At 35.0% G+C, this 20,793-nt stretch overlaps 1 protein-coding gene across 1 annotated transcript in view; it reads right to left on the reverse strand.

Moving 5' to 3' along the window:
- Nucleotides 1-20,793, reverse strand: part of BMT2 (base methyltransferase of 25S rRNA 2 homolog) — an 87,820-nt gene that overhangs the window by 42,643 nt on the left and 24,384 nt on the right. The window contains exon 3 of the mRNA XM_043589299.1: nucleotides 13,476-13,646. Within this exon, the coding sequence (XP_043445234.1) occupies nucleotides 13,476-13,646 (171 nt within the window). The remainder of the gene's footprint in view (nucleotides 1-13,475; nucleotides 13,647-20,793) is intronic.

Here is a 20,793-nt window from a genome sequence, read left to right on the forward strand (position 1 = left end):
ACAGACTTTCTCTTTTCTGTTTGCTTGTTCTTCTAAGCCATGAAAAAAAATTACCCAATTCTCTCACTTCTTGGGAGAAGTGAAGTCATCAGCTAAGTCATGATGTCCATTTACTTATCTTTTTTGTCTACTGTCTAAATCTATCCCTTCTTACTGTATATTTCTAATGAAGCTATGGTTATATGGTGGGCTCTGTGTTTAATAGGTAGGATCATCATATAGTATATAGTCCAAACTTGGACACTTCTGAAATAAAAGGAAGCACTATTAATAAGCATAAACCAGCACTGTACAAGACAAACCAGGGCACAAGGTCACCCTACTGATAGGCAGGGTAACAAAGTAAAATTTATAGTACAAATTAATGGTCAAACATTCCACCAGTTAAACTATGTCTTAACTGACTTTCCCTTTTATTTAAAAACATTTTTTTAATAATTATTATTTTTTGTGAGACAGAGTGTGAGCAGGGGAGGGGCACAGACAGAGGGAGACACAGAATTGGAAGCAGACTCCAGGCTCTGAGCTGGGGCTCGAATTCACGAACTGTGAGATAATGATCTGAGCTGAAGTTGGAAGCTCAACTGACTGAGCCACCCAGGCACCCCTGACTTTCTCGTTTAATAACTATGATTCTTCATTGTCTTGGTTAGATGTATCCATCTATGTTCAGTATACTTTAGCATGAAATGTATCTAGATTTATCTAAAATCTCTGAAAACTGGTATTATATGTATTGCATCCCTACTAAAAATCTGCACAGGACTATCCTTAATCATGACAGTTACTACAGCAATATTTTGATACTTCCATATCAAAATCCTGTGATGAAGAAGGAGTTATATTTATCAAAATGCAAGTGATTTAATTTTTAAAAAAAGGCAAAACATAAATAGCATCACTCTCCAACACCCCATATAAAATTAGTAAATGTTCTCTGAAGTTTAATACCAAGAAACCAAGTTATCCTAATTAACTAGACAGGATGGCAATAACTAAAGGAAAATCTATTCTCTGAGTATGATTAGTAATTTTAAGACACTAAGGGAAAAAATTATGGACGAGAAAGACTTATATACAAATGATGGGAAATAAGAGCAGAGCCTTTAAGAAAAGTATTTCTTTTGGAGAAGTACTAAACAGGAGGTTATTTATTAAGAAAGTGATCCTTCTAGGGGCGCCTGGGTGGCGCAGTCGGTTAAGCGTCTGACTTCAGCCAGGTCACGATCTCGCGGTCCGTGAGTTCGAGCCCCGCATCGGGCTCTGGGCTGATGGCTCAGAGTCTGGAGCCTGTTTCCAATTCTGTGTCTCCCTCTCTCTCTGCCCCTCGCCCGTTCATGCTCTGTCTCTCTCTGTCCCAAAAATAAATAAACGTTGAAAAAAAAATTAAAAAAAAAAAAAGAAAGTGATCCTTCTAAAGATAAGAAGGAGGTGATGATTAAAGTTGTAGCACTAAAAACATGATTTATTCTTCAACCCACCCAACTACACACATACACACACACCCAAACACACACACTTCTCTTCCTTGGCTTTAGCAAGGAATTTTAGTAATAAACAAATTTTAGTAATAAAAAACAAATTTTGTTTTGTAAACAAAACAAATTTTAGTAATAAAAAATTTACTCTGTAGACTTAAGGTACAAAATGTGTATTGTGTCACTTGGGTAGAAATGATCTGAATTTCCCTAAAGATACCCTATTTTAACCCTTCTATTTGCTTTCACGCTTCTCTTAGAGTATCATTACTCTATTATAAACTTCCAATGAACAATCCTCTTAATCAGCATCCTATTGATGGTTATCCTTCTCAATTCTTATGTTCACTGGAGCTTCCTTGTCATTCCTGTTATATGTGAGCATTCCCTAAAGTTCCATAATTAAGGTTTTCCTCTCTTCTCTTTTTACTCTACCATCTTTCTCCAGACTGATTCTGGTGATATTCTGTATACCCAAATGGCACTGTGTCATTCCACCAATCAAAAAAATCCCAATTGCAGATTAGACTTCTACATCTATTTCCTGATTTCTGAACTCCTTTCTTACCTTTAGATTCACATTTTCAACAATATGCAAGATAATAATAATCAACACGTGCTTGCTGGATTCATTAATTTAATGGAATACTTATTGGGGGCCTAATGTGTGTTTGACACTGTGCTAGGAGCTGAGTTATCCACAAAGCAGTGTGGATGTTATTTTCAGAGTTTACAGTGTGGTCTAAGAGGAAAGAAACCATGAACAGAATCAGGGAAATACAATGTGTTAGAGCAGGGGTTTCAAAGTTTTAGTCTCAGAACCCCTTTGCACTCTTAAAATTACTGAAGACCCCAAAGAATCATTGTTAATGTGTGTTATAATTATTGATATTAACCATATTAGAAACTATGGCTGACAATTTTAAAAATTATTCATAAAAATAGCAACAATAAAATCATTTATACTTATTTTTAAAAAAACAACCAATTTCCTAAAAAAATTTAGTGAGAAGTGTTTTCCTTTCCTTTTTTACAAGTTTCTAATGTTTGGCTGGAAAGAAAATAGCTGGATCATCATCATGACATCATGGTTTTATTTTAGTATGCAGCAAAAGCACTTTTTGTTTACTTCTCATCACATGGCATGTTAAACAGACGATTTGCGATGACTGCTCATAAGTTGTTTCATAAAATTTATAACTTTTACTGCTGCATCAATGACAATCTTTTTTTTTTTTCTTAAAGTTTATTTATTTATTTTTGGGAGAGAGGGCACAAGCAGGGGAGGGGCACAGAGAATCCCAAGCAGGCTCTGTATTTTTCAGAACAGAGCCTGATGTGGGGCTCAATCTCAGGAACCATGAGATCAGGACTTGAGCTGAAGTAAAGAGTCTGACTCTTAACTGACTGAGCCACCCAGGTGCACCCACCCCTCCATGATAGTCTTAAGTGAAAGTGGCCTTTTTTGAAATTGTGAGTGCACAGTAAAGAATACAATGACTATTAATATAGTTTGGTGCCAATGTTGATTTGTGCTAAGGTGTCAGCAGTTTTATCCACCATTGCTTTTGGACTGTCAGTACAAATGACCACAGGAAAAAAAGCAAGTATATTAATGTGGAAATACTTTGAATTCACAGCTCTTCCCAAAAAGCCTCAGAGACTCCTAGAGATCCATGGACCATACTTTCAGACCTGCTCTATTAGAGGACTACGTGGCTTTGTTGACGATATCAAGTCAGTCTAGGAGTAAAGGAAGTTCTTCCTGAGAAAGCTGGATGTTTAAGATTGTAAGGGGTGCCTGGGTGGCTCAGATGGTTAAGCATCCAACTTTGTTTCAGGTCACATTTTGTGGTTTTTGAGATTGAGCACCATGTCAATCTCTGTGCTGACAGCTCAGAGCCTGGAGCCTGCTTTGGATTCTGTGTGTGTGTCCCTCTCTCAGCCCCTCCCCCCTTGTGCTCTGTATCTGTCTCTCAAAAAAAAAAAAAAATAAATAAATAAATGTTAAAAAAAATTTAAGAAAAAAATACTATAAGAATAAACAGTAAATTATTCAGGTGAAAGGCATGAATGAAGGGTTGTGAGACAATTTCTAGGCGGAAGGAATAACAACAGGGCAGGAGCTGGAACTCTACATGAATAAAAGGGAGATTGCTATTATTTAGTTGTAGAGTTAAAAAGAAAAAGTACTGAGAAATGAGGGAGATAAAAGTCAATCAAGAAGGATTTTTTATGTCACAATAGCAGTTTGAACTTTATCTCAAGGGAAAAGGGAAATCACTGAAAAATTTTAAGTAAGAGAGTTGGTATTATCAGATTTGTGTTTTTCAACACAATTCTCATGTTGTACTGTGGAGAATGGATTGGAATAAAACTGCAAGTAGGAGACTACTGCAATAACCCTGCTAAGAGATGATGGTAGAGATAAGAGGCCGACATAATATTGACAGCTTAGATACTGAGAGTATCTAAGATACTTAGAACTGAGAGTAAGACTTGGTGACTAACTAACTACATGTGGGAAGTCAGAGAAGGGAAGGAGTCAAGAACACATCTTAAAGTTTCTGGCTTGGGCATACAGATACGTTTAATGAAACAGTGGGCACTAGAAGAGGAACAGATTTTGGTGGTTCAGAGAGCAGGAAAGGGGAGAAAACTAGCTCAGTCATGGTATCTCACAGGCACAAACACAGAGATGTCTAGTATGTAACTAGATATATGAAGTTCAGGTAAGAGATCTGAAGTGGAGATACAGATTTGGAATCATCGGCATACATATGTTAACCAAAGCTATGGGAGTAAATTAAGCTTTCATGGCAGGATATGCTAAGTGTGGAGAGACCCAGGACCAGCACTTAAGAGACAGGCAGAGAAAGGGAATGTATTGCTTGCTAAGAGAAAGGCACAAGTAAATGCACTGGTAAGACGACATGTTCTTACAGCACGTGAATTAAGATGAAAACTAAGTTTATTTATTTTGAAAGAGACAAAGAGAGAAAGAGAATCATAAGTAGGCTCCATGCTGTCAGCCCAGAGCCTGATGCAGAGCTCAAACTCACAAACTGTGAGGTCATGACCTTAGTCGAAATCAAGAGTTGGACACCACCTCCTGAGCAACCCAGGCACCCCATGAAGACTTCATTTTTGAAAGATAACATTGCAGTGATAAGGAGAAGTTATATGGAAGAAGTTGATTGTCAATAACCACCAAATTACCATTAAGACTCATAAGTACATAATGACAGCACATGCCTCTGACACTCCCATAAAATGAGTAACATTCATTGATATTTGTTTCAGGGAGGGTTTTAGGTAATTCATTAGAAAATAGTAATTTGCTAGTTAAAAAATGAAAACTCCATTTCCTAAATTATCTTTCTTAAATTTCACATGTAAATCTCATTAGCTTTATATATTTTTATTAGATCACATTAGATTCAATTCCAGTTACCAAAATAATAACTTGTTTTAGATAGATGCTACTGTTTAATAGCTGAAAACACACAGTATACAGAACTACATTAAAAATCTTATAAACTAAGGTTAACAGAAAAAATTTGTTTTGAATGCTATATGTTTTAGTAAGGAAGGAAGCACATTTACTTTAAGAATCTCTCCAGACAGAATTTATTTTGATAGAAAACATTTTGTAGTCATCATTTTCTTTTACATACAGTCAGGTTATAGAATTTTAGATCATGGTATTCTCATGATGATTTGTCAACTGAACTATTATCCAAATTATGTTTTGAATTGATATAATCCTCACTACTTTCATTCTCAACATCTAGTACTTTGGATCATTATCTGAAAGCTCAGAGCTTTGGGGATTTTATACATAGCTCTTCCCACTTTTTTTTCAAATAGCTATAAGATTATAGAGTATTATTTTTATAAAGAAAAGGAGACCCAGGATTGTTAGATATTTTCTCAAGTTTATTCTCTGAGCCAGTGCTAAAATTGGGAAAGGAGCTATCTTTCTGACTTTTTAGAAAGAAGCAACTGATAAGCATGGGTTATTTACAGTCAGCTTATTCATAATCTTCAAGATACATTATTCTAAACCAAGAACATCTATGGAGGAAAGCTTTATAATTTGGAATTGGTAATACACATTGTTTCCATAGAAACAGCTCAGAAAAACTGTAATATACATGGCTTTAAATGGGACTTGATAATATTACTAAAACTCCAGATCTGATATGTATAATCATAATTTTGCTCTATTAATATTTCAGTAAAATAATGAATTTTATTTTCAGGTTCAAATTTGTAATTGTATACGTACTTTGATATGTAATACATTTCAAACTAAAAGCAAAACACTATTAAAAACCACAAATGAAACACTTAAAATTTTTAATTTATATACTGAATTACATTCAGAAGACACTTAACTTCCTCCTTTACCACTATAAAACCTTTTACTTACTAAAATAACCTTCAATATTAAAAAGCCCAGGGATACCTGGGTGGCACCATTGGTTAACTGTCCAGCTCTTGATTTTGGCTCAGGTCTTGATCTCATGGTTTGTGAGATGGAGCCTCACGTCAGGCTCCGTGTTGACAGTGTGGAGCCTGCTTGTGATGCTCTCTCTCACTCTCTCTCTGCCCCTCCCTGCTCTCTCTCTCGTTCTCAAAATAAACATTAAAAAAAATTAAAAATAAAAAGCTCAAGAAAATAAACTAAGTGAATGGAAAAACTGAGTAGAAACTAACACTTAAGGGAAAAAAAAGAATATCAAAATGGTATTCAAAATCACTATTTAATTGTGATAAACTGAATTCCCCAAACCAGTATTAATAGATCTAATTAGGTCTTCTTTAGTATTATATTCCCTCTGTCACAAACCTTTTAAGAATATGTCCAGTTTCTTACCTCTTAAGGCAGAATAGAGATAAGGCCTATAGTAAGATTCTTGGTTTTGGAGCAATCATTTAATAGTCTTTACAGTCTTTCCTTCCACTCAGTGACACCACCTTTTCCATCCCGCTTTCCACCAGTTAACAAAGTTCCAAGTAGATAATTATAAAAACGTGATTGTACTGTTCTAAATATGTCCTTTCTTCCTTCTTTTCCTTTCACCCATAAAACATGTTAAGTCCCTACTCCAATAACTAAATATCAAGTTACTGAGTAGTGAAAAGAGATCATACAAATTGATAAATACTTCAGATTTACTTGAGCAAGTAAGTGACATAAACAGTAATTCTCAAAAAAAGAAACAAAGACATGGTCCTACAGATGGCCCCAGCTGCTAAGAAACGCAGAGTCAAAACTGTGGTCCTATGTACAGCAAGGGTAATGGACATAAATGGCAGAGGAGTTTCTTCTCTCATACTGACTAGTTGGTAATGGCTTTTTAAGTGCTGTGTGAAAAAGATTCTGAGGCCAAGTACAGGATCTGTAGGAAAGATCTACTTAGCTTCATCTATCATGGATTTTGAAAAGTATAATGGCAGCATGTGTGCCATGTTTCTGCTATGTCAAATACTAGAATGTCATGGAGTGAATGTTATTTTCCTGATTTTATATGACTTTCTTTTATTTTGTAAATTTCCTTTCCCTGGTGTTTTATTTTATGTATCTGTTAGAAATGCATATTAACACAATGGGATGTCATTTTATTCCATCACATTAATAGAGAATTAAAAAAATAAAAATACTCCATGCTCATAAGTCTTGGCAACACAGACACTCATACTGCCAGAAGTAATGGATTTAGTATTATTTTTCTGGAAAGTCATTCAGTAATATGTACAACCACCTTGAGTCACTTGTACTCTTAACCCAGCAATTCATTCCCGGGAATTCATCCCCAAAGCATAACAATTTAAGCACAAAAAGATGCTTAATTCTGAGATAAAATGTAAGAAAGAAAACCTAAATGTTCAACAAAAGAATAATGTATATAAAGCAAGATTCTTTATACCATATTAGCCTTCAAAAAAGGGCATTTGAGTTCTTACAAAGTCTACATTATTGAGCCCTCTCGGTTTCTTTCCTTTGAGCAATAAAGTAGTACTGAAGAAAAACCATCTCAAAACGATTTCACACAATGTAACTTCACATAAAACCAAGCTACATTATGGGGGGGGGGGGGGCAAAAAATTTAGTACAGATTTCGTAATTATACACCGAAATACAGTTTGACAATTTTAACTGGTAGATCTTTTCTTATAAAGATCATATTAAAAAGCAACATCATCAACTAGAGGAGTTCTCCAGTTTCCTTCTCACCTTAGGTTTGTTTCCATTACAAGCCAACTAAAGCATAACTTAGCCCCCAAATACAGATAATAATACAGTCAATATTTAATCATGTTTTATACAGTCAGTCAGGAACACGTCAGTTTCACTTCAGAACGGATAATAGGAAATTTGGTTCAACATCTTAAACTACATTCTGCCAGCCTCACAGCATGAATTAGGAAGTGTTCCTTCTGATTCTACCTTCTGGAACAGACAGCAGAGAAGTGGTATCAGTTTTTTCCTTAAATGTTTGGTAGATTTCACCAGTGAAACTAACTGGGCCTTGTGCTCTGTGTTTTGGAAGGCTGTTCATTATTGATTCAACTTCTTTATACATATACAGACTTATTCCGATTATCTATTTCCCCTTGTGTGAGTTTTGGTAGACTGTGTCTTTCAAGGAATTGGTCCATTTTATCTAAATTATCAAATCTGTGGGCACAGGTTATTCATAATATTATCCTTTTACTGTCCATGAGATCAGTAGTGATGGCTGCTCTTTTATTTCTGATATTAGTAATTTGTGTTTCTCCTTCTTGTTTTTCTTGGTTAGCTTGGTCTGAGGTTTATCAATTTTATTAATGTTCAAAGAAACCAGCTTTCAGTTTCACTGATTTTCTCAACCAGTTTCCTATTCTCAATTTCACTGACTTCTGCTGTAATTTTCTTTACCTCTGCTTACTTTGGATCTATTTTGTTCTTGTTTTGCTAGTTTCCTGAGGTAGAAACTTAGAGAACTGATTTTAATCTTTTTAAAAAAAATATATGTACTCAATACTATAAATTTCCCTCCAAGCCCCGCTTTCACCACATGCCATGAATTTGCTAGGATGCATTTTCATTTTCATTTGGTGTACAATATTTTGAAATTTTCTAATTTCTAATTAGAAATGTGTTATTTATCAATGTTTTGGTATTTTCTGGCTCTCTTTCTGCTACTACAGTCTGAGAAAATACTTTCCATGATGGCCTACCTTTTAAAATTTGTTAAGGTGTTTTATGGCCCAGAATATGGTCTATTTGATGAATGTTCTCAAAAAATATAAATACTTTTAAAAGGCAGCAAAGTAAGTACTTATTTTGTATCAATTACAAGTATATATGTACAAGATAAAAGACAGTTGGGACATAGCTACCTTAGGAGGAATGGGTGTTAACTGGGACTTGGGATAAAATTTCCAGCAATCACATTATATCCAGATTAAAAAAGTATCACATCTCAAATTTGAGATATAGAGGACTTAAAACGGGGCTCTAGCAGTAACAAACATTTGATTTTCATGAAATATAAGTACAAAAAACAGGTATTTTTGCTACATTAGTCCTTGTTATCTGCACCTAGAAATCACAATGATCTGAATACATATTTTGAGATGAGACTGAGAAAAAGATAACCCTTGCTATCTAAACTTGCTTTCCAAAGTCAGAAGCCAAATAGATTTGGATGGTAAAGGATGTGTATCTTTCCATATAGTAATAACTATAAATAAATAAACATTTGACTTTTGAATATTTCATCTACCTGTCTGAGAGAAAGAAAGAAAAAGAGAGAGGAGAGGAAAGGAGATGAGACGAGACTATGATTCATTCTGGGAAAACAGAGTATTATTTTGTATTCAGAATCACTTTATATTTGGACATATACAGTGGCAGATTTTTGTGTGAAACATAATGCAGAATGAGTGTTTTAATAGCATGGGAAGAGCAGTTTGCAAAATTCTTTATACTACATGGTCTCTATTGTGTAAAAAACAATGTCTATGAAAAAGACTGGAAAGAAATGTGCCTAAATGTAACTGGGATTGAGCAATAATTTTTCTACATCTATAACATTCATTACATGCAAATTTACATGTGATCTTATTTCATTTGTAGTTAAGAGAAATATTAAATAGGGACTTTAATATAATAAGTACTTTAATAGAGTTATTTATAAAGAAGGTTTAATATTAGTACCGAAGAGTATCAATTCTGGGAAGTTCAAGTTAAATTCAGGAAGGGGAGATGCTTCAAATATAGCCTAATATAATACAGCAATAGTTTATCAGAAAGAGGATACACTGTACTTGCAACCAGAAATTGAGACCAAGCATGTACCACAAGGGGAATTTAAACAGTTCCATATGACTAGAATAAAGGCTGCAAAAATGGTAAGAGAAGCAGGAAGAGTAATGTCTACATACACATATTGGGGCCAGATGGTATATAACAGAGTTCAGAGTTTTTAGAATAAAGAAAGTCTAAGCCTAGCCATGCTAGTTAACTCATTTCAATGTTTAATTTCAATACTAAGTAAATCCTGACCTGTAACAATCATATTTGGATACTTTCTTTAAAATACTTAAAACCAAACTAATTTCTCTCCATTAAAATTAAACCAGAGACATGAATTTCTGGACTTTGCCAGGGTAGAGCTGGCAAATCTACTCCTCAAGAAACAACTATAAAACTGGACACAATCATCAAAAACAACCGTTTTGGGACTCAAACAAAGGCAAACAAGTTGGAGAATGTTTATTCGTGAGAACCAACTGATCCTAGGTTAAGAACAATGAGGATTTGTGGTGCTCTTGCCTGAAACCACTCTTCTCACCCTCACCCCTTGCTCAGCTGGTGTGGAAGTTCTTCAAGAATAGGGCTGGCTGTGAAAAAGAGCAGCTTCACAGCTGGAAGGAGCTAACTTTATTGGAACAAAGGGTAAAAAACCCACACAGAGCACCGTCAGTAAAAGTAGAAAACAAACAGAAAGTCAGCAGGTATGCTAGCCTCAGGTTGCAGTTTTGGTTGGGCTGAGCTGCAGACTGGAGAACTTGTCAGAAATTTAACCCAAAAAATCCTGGAAATGAGAAAGGCATAGAGGTGCTAGGTAAGGTCTCCACATAGTCTTGACTGACCTGGAGGCTAAGTGAACATGCACAGAAGACCCAAGAGGGTCTGATGGAAAATAAATGGTGAGGCACACTTGAAAACTGCCTAAGTGTTAAAAGCACTCCCCAATCAACACACATCCACTGAGAGAGGGTGGAGGAGGCCTAACTGGCTTGAGGCACTGGAGTAGCACCTGTGCTATCACTGATCACTAAGCTAAGCAGACAGACTCTAGGAAACCAGCCTAAAAAATAAAAATAACAATACTAGGCAAACTGCAAGGAAAGCAGATCCCAAAGATTCAGCCCAGGCAAACTAGTAAAAAACTACCACCACCACCACCGCCGCCCCCTCCTTGAGGGAAAATCCAAACCAAGAGTTTCCACAATATATTATCAAAAACATATTGGGTGGTTTTTAACAAAAAATTACTAGATATACAAAGAAAACCAGGAAAGTGTGGTCCATGCTTAAGAAAAACAACATTAAATAAAAAATGACTGAGTCAGCTCAAATGCTGGAGCCAAGTCTTCAAATTGGCTATTATAAAAATGTTCCAAGAATTAAAAGAAAACATGTTAAAAGAGTTAAAGGAAAATATGCTGACAGTGACTCAACAAATAAGGAAATCTCAACAGTAAAATAGAGACTATAAAAAAGAACCATATAGTGGGGCGGCTGGGTAGCTCAGTCAGTAAAGCATCCAACTCTTAATCTCAGGATCATGAGGTCAAGCCCCACATTGGGCATGGAGCCTACTTATTTAAAAAAAAAAAAAAAAAGAACCATACAGAAATTCTAGGATTGATATGTTCTATATGTACCTGTCTTTGATAGCGGTATAACTATATATATTTTTTTACAATGTCATCATTTTAAAAATATTCAAGAATGTTCATAACACCTGAGTTGCAGGATGTTTGGTAAGTCACTAAGCTTTGTAACCTTTATAGTAATCTTCGAAAAGAAGATGCTTCATCCTTTCCTACTGAACTAATCAAAAGTATGTTAAATTTTAAATAAAACTGCTTATAGTATTTTCAACATTATGTAAAATCAAAGTAACCAGCGGTAATGCTATGTTTGATATCTACTACATATTTAAATGGTTAAGAGGTTGATTTAATTTTATTTTCATGGTTAGCTTTCAGTGTCTATCAAAAATGTTTCTAGAATTATTCAAGTTCAGTATTTTCAAGAAATTAATAAAGTATTATTTGATACTACAAATCTGTTCTGGTACTAAGGTGTATAAATAATTTTAATACTACTAATAATTAATTGGATTATAATACTTGTGTGTGTGTATATTATATATACATATATATATATTTAATCATAAAAAAGAATGAAATTCTGCCACTTGTTATAACATGGATGGACCTTGAGGCCATTTGGCTAAGTGAAATAAGTCAGGGACAGAAAGACAAATACTGTATGATCTGATTTATATATGGAATCTAAGAAAAACCAAACCCATAGAAACAGAGATGTGACTGGTAGTCAGAAATGGCAGTAGAGGGTGGGGTAGAGAAATTGAGTTAAAGATACAAACTTCCAGTTATAAGAAGTTAAGGGGATGTAAGGTATAACATGATGATTATAGTTAACATATATATTTCATATATATAGTCATATATATATAGTTATAGTTAACTATATATTTCAAAGGTGCCAAGAGAATGAATCTTTTTTTTTTTTTTTAACATTTTTTTATTTATTTTTGGGACAGAGAGAGACAGAGCATGAACGGGGGAGGGGCAGAAAGAGAGGGAGACACAGAATCGGAAACAGGCTCCAGGCTCCGAGCCATCAGCCCAGAGCCTGACGCGGGGCTCGAACTCACGGACTGCGAGATCGTGACCTGGCTGAAGTCGGACGCCCAACCAACTGCGCCACCCAGGCGCCCCTAAGAGAATGAATCTTAAAAGTTCTCATCACAGTCAGAGAAAGACAAAAATTATATGACTTCACTCATACGAGGACTTTAAGAGATAAAACAGATGAACATAAGGGAAGGGAAATAAAAATAATATAAACACAGGGAGGGGAACAAAACAGAAGAGACTCATAAATATGGAGAACAAACCGAGGGTTATGGGAGGGATTGTGGGAGGGGGGATGGGCTAAATGGGTGAGGGGCACTAAGGAATCTACTCCTGAAATCATTGTTGCACTATATGCTAACTAATTTGGATGTAAATTTAAAAAAATAAAAAATAAAACAAGTAAACAAAAAGAATTTAAAAAGTTCTCGTCACAAGAAAAAAAAAATTGTAACTGTGAGGTGATGGATGTTAACCAAACTTGTAATCATTTCAAAATATTTACACATATCAAATCATGTTGTATACCTTAAACTTACACAATGTTATAGCTCAATTAAACTGGAAACATATTCATGTATTTATTAAATAAAATTTGTACCTATGCACACATAAACTACTGCTAGGCAAATTTTCACATCAACAATAGAATAATGGCAATTGGTTCCATTAATAATCTTCCATTATTCCTTGTGATTTTTCAGTTAAGAGACAGCCACTTTAAATTAAACATAGTTTAAAATGGATTTTGCTGTTTTGATTCTTTTATTACCATAAGAATAATTATTACAACATTTAAGAAACAATTCTTTCTTATGTTTCCTGAACACAATCTGCTATAGAACCATTACTTTTCCTGATATCCCTTAAAATTTTATGCTAGTTTTCTACCTACTAATATTATACATCTGCATTTTTCAGCCTAATCTATTATCAAGGGAGCAAGCAAACAGCCCACTACTTTTTGTAAATCATTACACTATTTTACATTATTAATAGAGCTATCCAGGATGACGTTAGTAATTGAAATAGAAAAACTGTACTTACTCAGTTATAAATTCAGGGTTTGTAAAGCTGAGGTTGGTTAAATGACCTTCAAGTTTAGAAGACTCATGTGTACTTAAGGCTGGAGTGGTCTTAGTGGCGAGTACAGCTCTTTTTTCATCCTTTTCAAGTGCTTTTCTCTTTCCACCATTTTGGAAATATTCTCTGCATACACTACAAAGCAAAATGAAGTTACATTTTAAAATACTAGGCAGGAATATAAAATAAAATGGAAAAGAATTAGCCTTTATTATTCAAAACGGGAAACTTTCAATTACAAATTCTTACTGTGAAAACGTCACACAGAGGTAAGTTTGAGTACCTGTAGCACTGCACATACAATAAAGCATAATCACAGATATTTAACAAGTAAAAAGTATGCTTTCAAGGGCACAGATGTGCCTATATGTTTTGCTGAACTGCATTCTTTTTTTTTTTTTTTTTTTTTTATAAATTTTTTTTTTCCAACGTTTATTTATTTTTGGGACAGAGAGAGACAGAGCATGAACAGGGGAGGGGCAGAGAGAGAGGGAGACACAGAATCGGAAACAGGCTCCAGGTTCTGAGCCATCAGCCCAGAGCCTGACGCGGGGCTCGAACTCCCAGACCGCGAGATCGTGACCTGGCTGAAGTCGGACGCTTAACCGACTGCGCCACCCAGGCGCCCCTGAACTGCATTCTTAACTAAAACTTAAGTTCCTCTAGAAAATCTTAGGTAACTCTGCTATTCAGTGACAGCATACAAAAAGACCAGTCGTTACAGTTAATTCTGAGCCAGGTCTGCTGGTAGCAGACAGATACCCCAATAGTTGTTTCTTAGATCCCTGTTGGTTTATGAAAACTAAGTGAGGATGTCAGCATATTAAGAATTATTGATATTCTTATTTGCTCTGAGGGAAGGGAATACAAATCTAGTTCAGGTAAAAATGGTACTGTATCATATAGGTAAACATTTATAGAACAGAAGTTTGAACATTAAGGTGGTTTTTGTAACACCTGGAAATTATTCTTATCCATCAAGAGACCGTTCCTGTTTGTCTGAATTCTTACAGTAGTAAAATACAGATTTTTTGAAGATGTTTCATTTTAAGCTCATATAGTTTAGAACAGATCAGGTAGCCATCCAGCACCAGAAACTGATGACTGACATAATCTTATAAACAATTTTCTTCAAACCGAATACAATTTTAGAGTAGGACACCATGACAGGGTATATAACAGGAAAAACTAACATAAACCATAGAATCAACTCAAATATTTATTAGCTATTAAAGCCAGGAATCTTAAGGTAAAGAAAGGCTAACAAGACCTAGTTCAGGCCCTTGAGCTTACAATGTGATAGCTTACATGTGAAAACAATAAATGATACAATTAATTACCAAGCTACTTGAAGGAGGAGGGAATCTAAACAAATTTTCTTTTTAGATTCTTACAACACATTATTAGTACATATAGCTCATACTTTGAACAAAGCTAAACTATTTTTCTCCATAGACTCTCTTGGTGAATTTCCAGAAACATATGGCAAGAGAAGAATTGAAGAATTAATTTAAAACTGATTTCTGCGGGGCGCCTGGGTGGCTCAGTTGGTTAAGCGGCTGACTTCAGCTCAGGTCATGATCTCACGGTCCGTGAGTTCGAGCCCCACGCCGGGCTCTAGGCTGACAGCTCAGAGCCTGGAGCCTGTTTCAGATTCTATGTCTCCCTCTCTCTGACCCTCCCCCGCTCATGCTCTGTCTCTGTCTCAAAAATAAATAAACGTTAAAAAAAAATTTAAAACTGATTTCTGCAAGTAGAACTATGATCTAAGGGAACAATGCCCATCTCTCCTCATACTTACAGTATGCTATTAGTTCAACTTCACTTTTTCTTAGTAATTACTATTAAGACTTTTTAAAAAAAAAGATTTCTTTAATTTTCCTATGTAGATTTAGTTTTAATTCTTATATATAGGAGTTGAAACCCATTCTTCATAAATCAATTATTTATTAAGTATTAAGAATACAGAGCCCCCATGTGCCAGGCACATCTGTGATGAGAAAACAAATTGGAGAAGGGATTGCTGCTCTCAAGGAGCTCAGATTAGTGAATAAGACAACAATTATACAATAATAAAGAAAATACAACTGATAAAGATAACATACAGCTGATAACCCAATCAATCTAGAGTCAGAAATATATGCTGACTTTAGAAATATAAGTAGGAATAATCAAGGAAGAATGCTAGGTGGGAGGTGAGTGCTTTTCTGGCAGAATAGCATGAGCAAAGGCACAGTAGATAAACACAGCAAGGATCCTGCAGAGATGGACATCCATTCAAGATATGTGAAACGTAAGGTGCCGAAAAGAAAACAGATGGATGGACTCACAGGTAAAAAGATCCTGAGGCCAACACAAATATAGTGGGGAAAGGTGGCTAGGTGACACTGGAGTGATAAGCAAGCCTCAGATCCCACAAGACTCCAAGGCCAATGTAAAGATGCGGTATTTAGAAATCTAATCTAATGACAGTAGTTTAGTGATTTCCTGGGGCTGGGGCTAATTACAAAAGTGTACAAAAAGTAAATGCCACCAAAAAGGAGAGCCTTGAAAAGATATTGCTTCTGGGGCAGAAAGGAGGCACTTTGAAAAAATGGAGGTATCTCTGGAGGTTTGGTGATAAAAGGAAAAAATTAAGCAATTAAGGATAATGAGCCTACTGAGATGTTATAAACTATATATTAAAAAATGTTAAGTCAGACCAAAAGAGGACAATATATATTAAAGGCACTTTACTTTTGTATTTGTGGCAATCAAACAAGGTTCTTCAGAATTAAAGAACCAAGTAAGCCACCCAAACCCCTACCGACACTCCAACAGAATAGACAAACCCATAAAATAAATGCTCAATGAATACAAAAACCAAACAAGGTTCTAATAAAAGGGAAGAGAAAAACAATTAAAACCAGTGGATGAAAATTATCAAAAACATATACTCAAAAACAGCTATAAAAGAGAAAAAAACTGTAACATTTTGGTATTAATTATATATAATAAAGCAACTGCAGATATGAAAGAACATTTCAAATTTGAAATTAAAAAGCTGAGAACAAAAAGGAATGAATAATGGAGAGATATTCCATGAAAATAGATAGGAAGATGCAATATTGCCACAATGTCAGTTCTTCCCAAACTGATCTATAGAGTCTGTACAATCCCAATGAAAATCAAGCCAAATTATTTGGTGGAGACAAACAAACTAATTCTAAAGTTTATATGGAGAGGCAAAAGACCCAAATAGCCAACACATTTCTGAAGAAGAACAAAATTGGAGGACTGACCACTATTGGACTTACTTTATATAGTGGATCAGAACAGGGTGGTGCTGGTGACAGAATAGACAACTAGACACATGGAACAAAACATCCCAGTAGACCCACACAGATATACTCAAATGATTTTTCAATAAAAGAGCAAAGGCAATATAATGGAGTAAAGATGGTTTTTTCACCAAATGGTGCTGGAACGACAACTACATACCAGAAAAATGAACCTAAACAGACATCACACCTTTCACAACACTTAAAATGGATTATAGACATAAATGTAAAACACAAAACTATAAAACTCTTGGAGAGTTTTATAAACTTCCTAGGAGAAAATCTAGGTGACCCTGGGCTTGGCAATGACTCTTTGGATGCAACACCAAAGTCAAGATCCATCAAAGAAAGAATTGAGAAGCTGGACTTAATTACAATAAAAAAATGCTCTGCAAAAGAGAATGGGAGAGAATGAGAAGACAGACATGGACTGGGAGAAATATTTGCAAAAGACTTATCTGATGAAGGAACCGTTATCTGAAATATACAAAGAATTCTGAAAACTTAATGGAAAACAAACAACCCAGTTTAAAAATGGGCAAAAGAAATGGATAACTCACCAAAGAAGATATACAGACAGCAAATAAGCTTATGGAATATGCTCCAGGTCATGTATCATTAGGGAAATGCAAATTAAAATAGCAACACGACACTACTACACACTAATAACATCAACACTACCAACTGCTGGTGAACATGTGGAGCAACAAGAACTCTTCATTCATTGTTGGTGGGAATACAAAATGATAAAATCACTTTGGAGACAATTTGGCCGTTTCCTACAAAATTAACTCTACTTTTACCATACAATCCAGCAATCACACTCCTTGGTATTTGCGCGCGCGCGCGCGCACACACACACACACACACACACACACACACACACAAATAAAAACTCACTTCAACACAAAAGCCTGCACATGGATGCTTACAGCAGTTTTAGTTATAACTGCCAAAATTTGGAAGCAATAAGTTGTCCTGCAGCAGGTGAATAAAGAAAAAAATTGTGGTACATCCAGACAATAGATTCTTACTCAGTGCTAAAAAGAAATGAGCTATCAAGCCATGAAAAGACATGGAGGAAACTTAAATGCCTATTAAGTGAAAGCTGTCAATATAAAAAGATTATATACTATGATTCCAACTCTATGACATTCTAGAAAAGGCAAAACTATGGAAAGAGTAAAAGAGTCTGTGACTGGGGAAAGAAGGGATGTGCAAGCAAAGCAGAGGATTTTTAGGGCAAGGAAGCCATGTGTATGATACTATAATGGTGAATATTTGTCATTATATATTTGTCAAAACCCACAGAATATACACCACCAAAAACAAATCCTAATGTAAGCTATGGACTTTAAATGATAATGATGTGTCAAAGAAGTTCATCAATTACAATATAATGTACTATTCTGGGTGGATGTTGACAGGGAGGATACTGGGCATGTGTGTGGGCAGGGTGTTTATGGGAACTGTACTTTCTGCTCAATATTACTGTGAACCTAAAACTGCACCAAAAAAATAAATCTACTTGAAAGGGAAAAAAATCCAGGTCAGAACAGTTATCATGTGTCTCCTGATGTAATACACTGAGAAGGACACAATATCACCTAAGTAATATTCTTGCTAATATGCTTCATTTAAATCTAATCAGAGGGGTGCCTGGGTGGCTCAGTCTTTTGAGCAACAGACTTCGGCTCAGGTCATGATCTCACTCACGGTTTGTGAGTTTGAGCCTCGCATTGGGCTCTGTGCTGGCAGTTCAGAGCCTGGAGCCTGCTTCTGATTCTGTCTTCCTCTCTCTCTGTCCCTCCCCCACTCATGCTCTGTCTCTCTCTGTCTCAGAAATAAATAAAAAACATTTAAAAAAATCTAATCAGAAAAAACCCATACAAATCCAAATTGAGAGTCTATAAACTTTTATAAGATGTCTGTGTCATAAAAGAAAAAAAAAAGGAAAGAGAGAGAGAGATTCACATGAGTCAAATCATATTTGTCTTTCTCTGACCGACTTGTTTCACTTAACTACAGAGAACAAACTGTGGGTAGCTGGAGGGGAGGTGAGCAGGGTAATGGGCTAAATGGGTTATAGGCATTAAGGAGGGCAGTTGTGATGAGCACTGTGTGTTACATGTAAGTGATGAATCAGTAAATTCTACTACTGAAACTAACATTACTCTCTATGTTAACTAACTAGAATTTAAATAAAAACTTCAACTAAAGAGAAAGCTAGAGAATTTACCTCAACTAAGTGCAATGATACACCTTGAAATACTTAGGAATGAAAGTCTTGTGATTTCTGCAACTGACTACCAAATGGTTCAGTAGAGAGGGAAAGGGGAGAGAAGGGGTGTGGGGGGGGGGGGGGGGAGAAAATGGAAAGAAGATACAAAATAAGACTAAAATAGAGAAACATTTTTTTTCAGAAGCTGAAGGAAAGAAAGTGTGAGTCAACGATTTTTATCCAGCCAAGCTGCACATTTTGTAACAAAACTATAGAAAAACAGCTTTTTGTATGTAAGAACTTAGGGAACATCATAGTTGCAAGCTGGTTTTAAAGGATTTACTAGAAGATGAAGTTCATCCATGAGATGGCTGAGAAATGTTGATGAAGAGGCTAGTTAGTAATGAATGAAAAGCATTAAATGAATAAAAAAAGGAAAACTTTATAATGCTGAAGACCACAATTTCCAAAGATATAACAGTTATGAATATTTATGTGCCATTTATCATAGCAGCCATCTTCACTAAGCAGAAACTCCATGGGATTCATGGAGAAACAGACACAACTAACAATAGAGAACTTTAATACATGACTCAATCAAGTGAATGGATATTAGGTAAGGTTAGAGAAACCAAAAAGAGTATAATGAGATTTATCTTATCTACATAACAAACTCTGCTCTCTAAAGAGAGTATAAATTCTTTTCAAGTACACATGGAATATTCACAAAACTACCATATACATATACTATGTCATGAAGAAAACCACAGTAAGAGCCACAGAAAAACAGATAAAAATCATCCTGTTACAACACAATAAAAGTATAACAGAATAAAACAAAAAATCCCTTTCACCTGGAAATTTAAATCCATTAATATATTCACATATATATTCATAAATTTAAGGAGGAAACTATACATTTCCACAGATGCTGAAAGGACATTCAACACAATTCAACACCTATTCCTAAAAAAAAAACAAACAAAACAATACGCTCAGTAAAATAGGAATTGGTGAACACTTCCTAAAAGTAAAATTATGCATATATATCAGCCAAAAAGCCAGCCACGTTTTTAACGGGAACACAATGCACACATTGCTAAATGAATAAGACACAGCTATGTAGCAGACAAGAGCAAAAGTATTAGTCAAAAAAAAATAAAATAAAAAAGAAAGAAAAATAAAAAAAAACTGGAAAGAAAGAAAAATGTATATTCACAGATGAGTTTACCTAGACAACCCAAAAGAATCAATCATAAACCAATACCAATAGATGTAAAAATACAAAAATCAGAAGCCTCCATATATATGTGCATATACAAACAATAGCATATCTGAATATGTAACAGAAGTGAAGGTTACATTTACAACAGATCAAAATGATAAAACACCTAGGAATAAATGTAACAAGAAAATGCACATATTCAGAAAACCAGTATTCAGAAAACCTTAAAACACTACTGAACAACTCAAAAGCAGACTGGAACAAATAGAATACATATCTTTTTCATGGGCATGATGATTCAACATTACAAAGATGTCAGTTTTCTCCAGTTATTAAAAAATTTAATGAAATCCCAATAAAAATACAAAGTTTTGCAAGTTTAGTTAGACCAGTTGGTTCTAAAATACACATAAAAAAAAAAAGGAAAGAACCAAGAAAACCCTGAGAAAGAAGAGCAGTGGTGGTGCAGGGGAAGATGTTACAGAATAACATAGATTAAATGATATAGACAATGAA

Source organism: Prionailurus bengalensis, chromosome A2 (genome assembly GCF_016509475.1).
Source record: "Prionailurus bengalensis isolate Pbe53 chromosome A2, Fcat_Pben_1.1_paternal_pri, whole genome shotgun sequence".
NCBI lineage: Eukaryota > Metazoa > Chordata > Mammalia > Carnivora > Felidae > Prionailurus > Prionailurus bengalensis.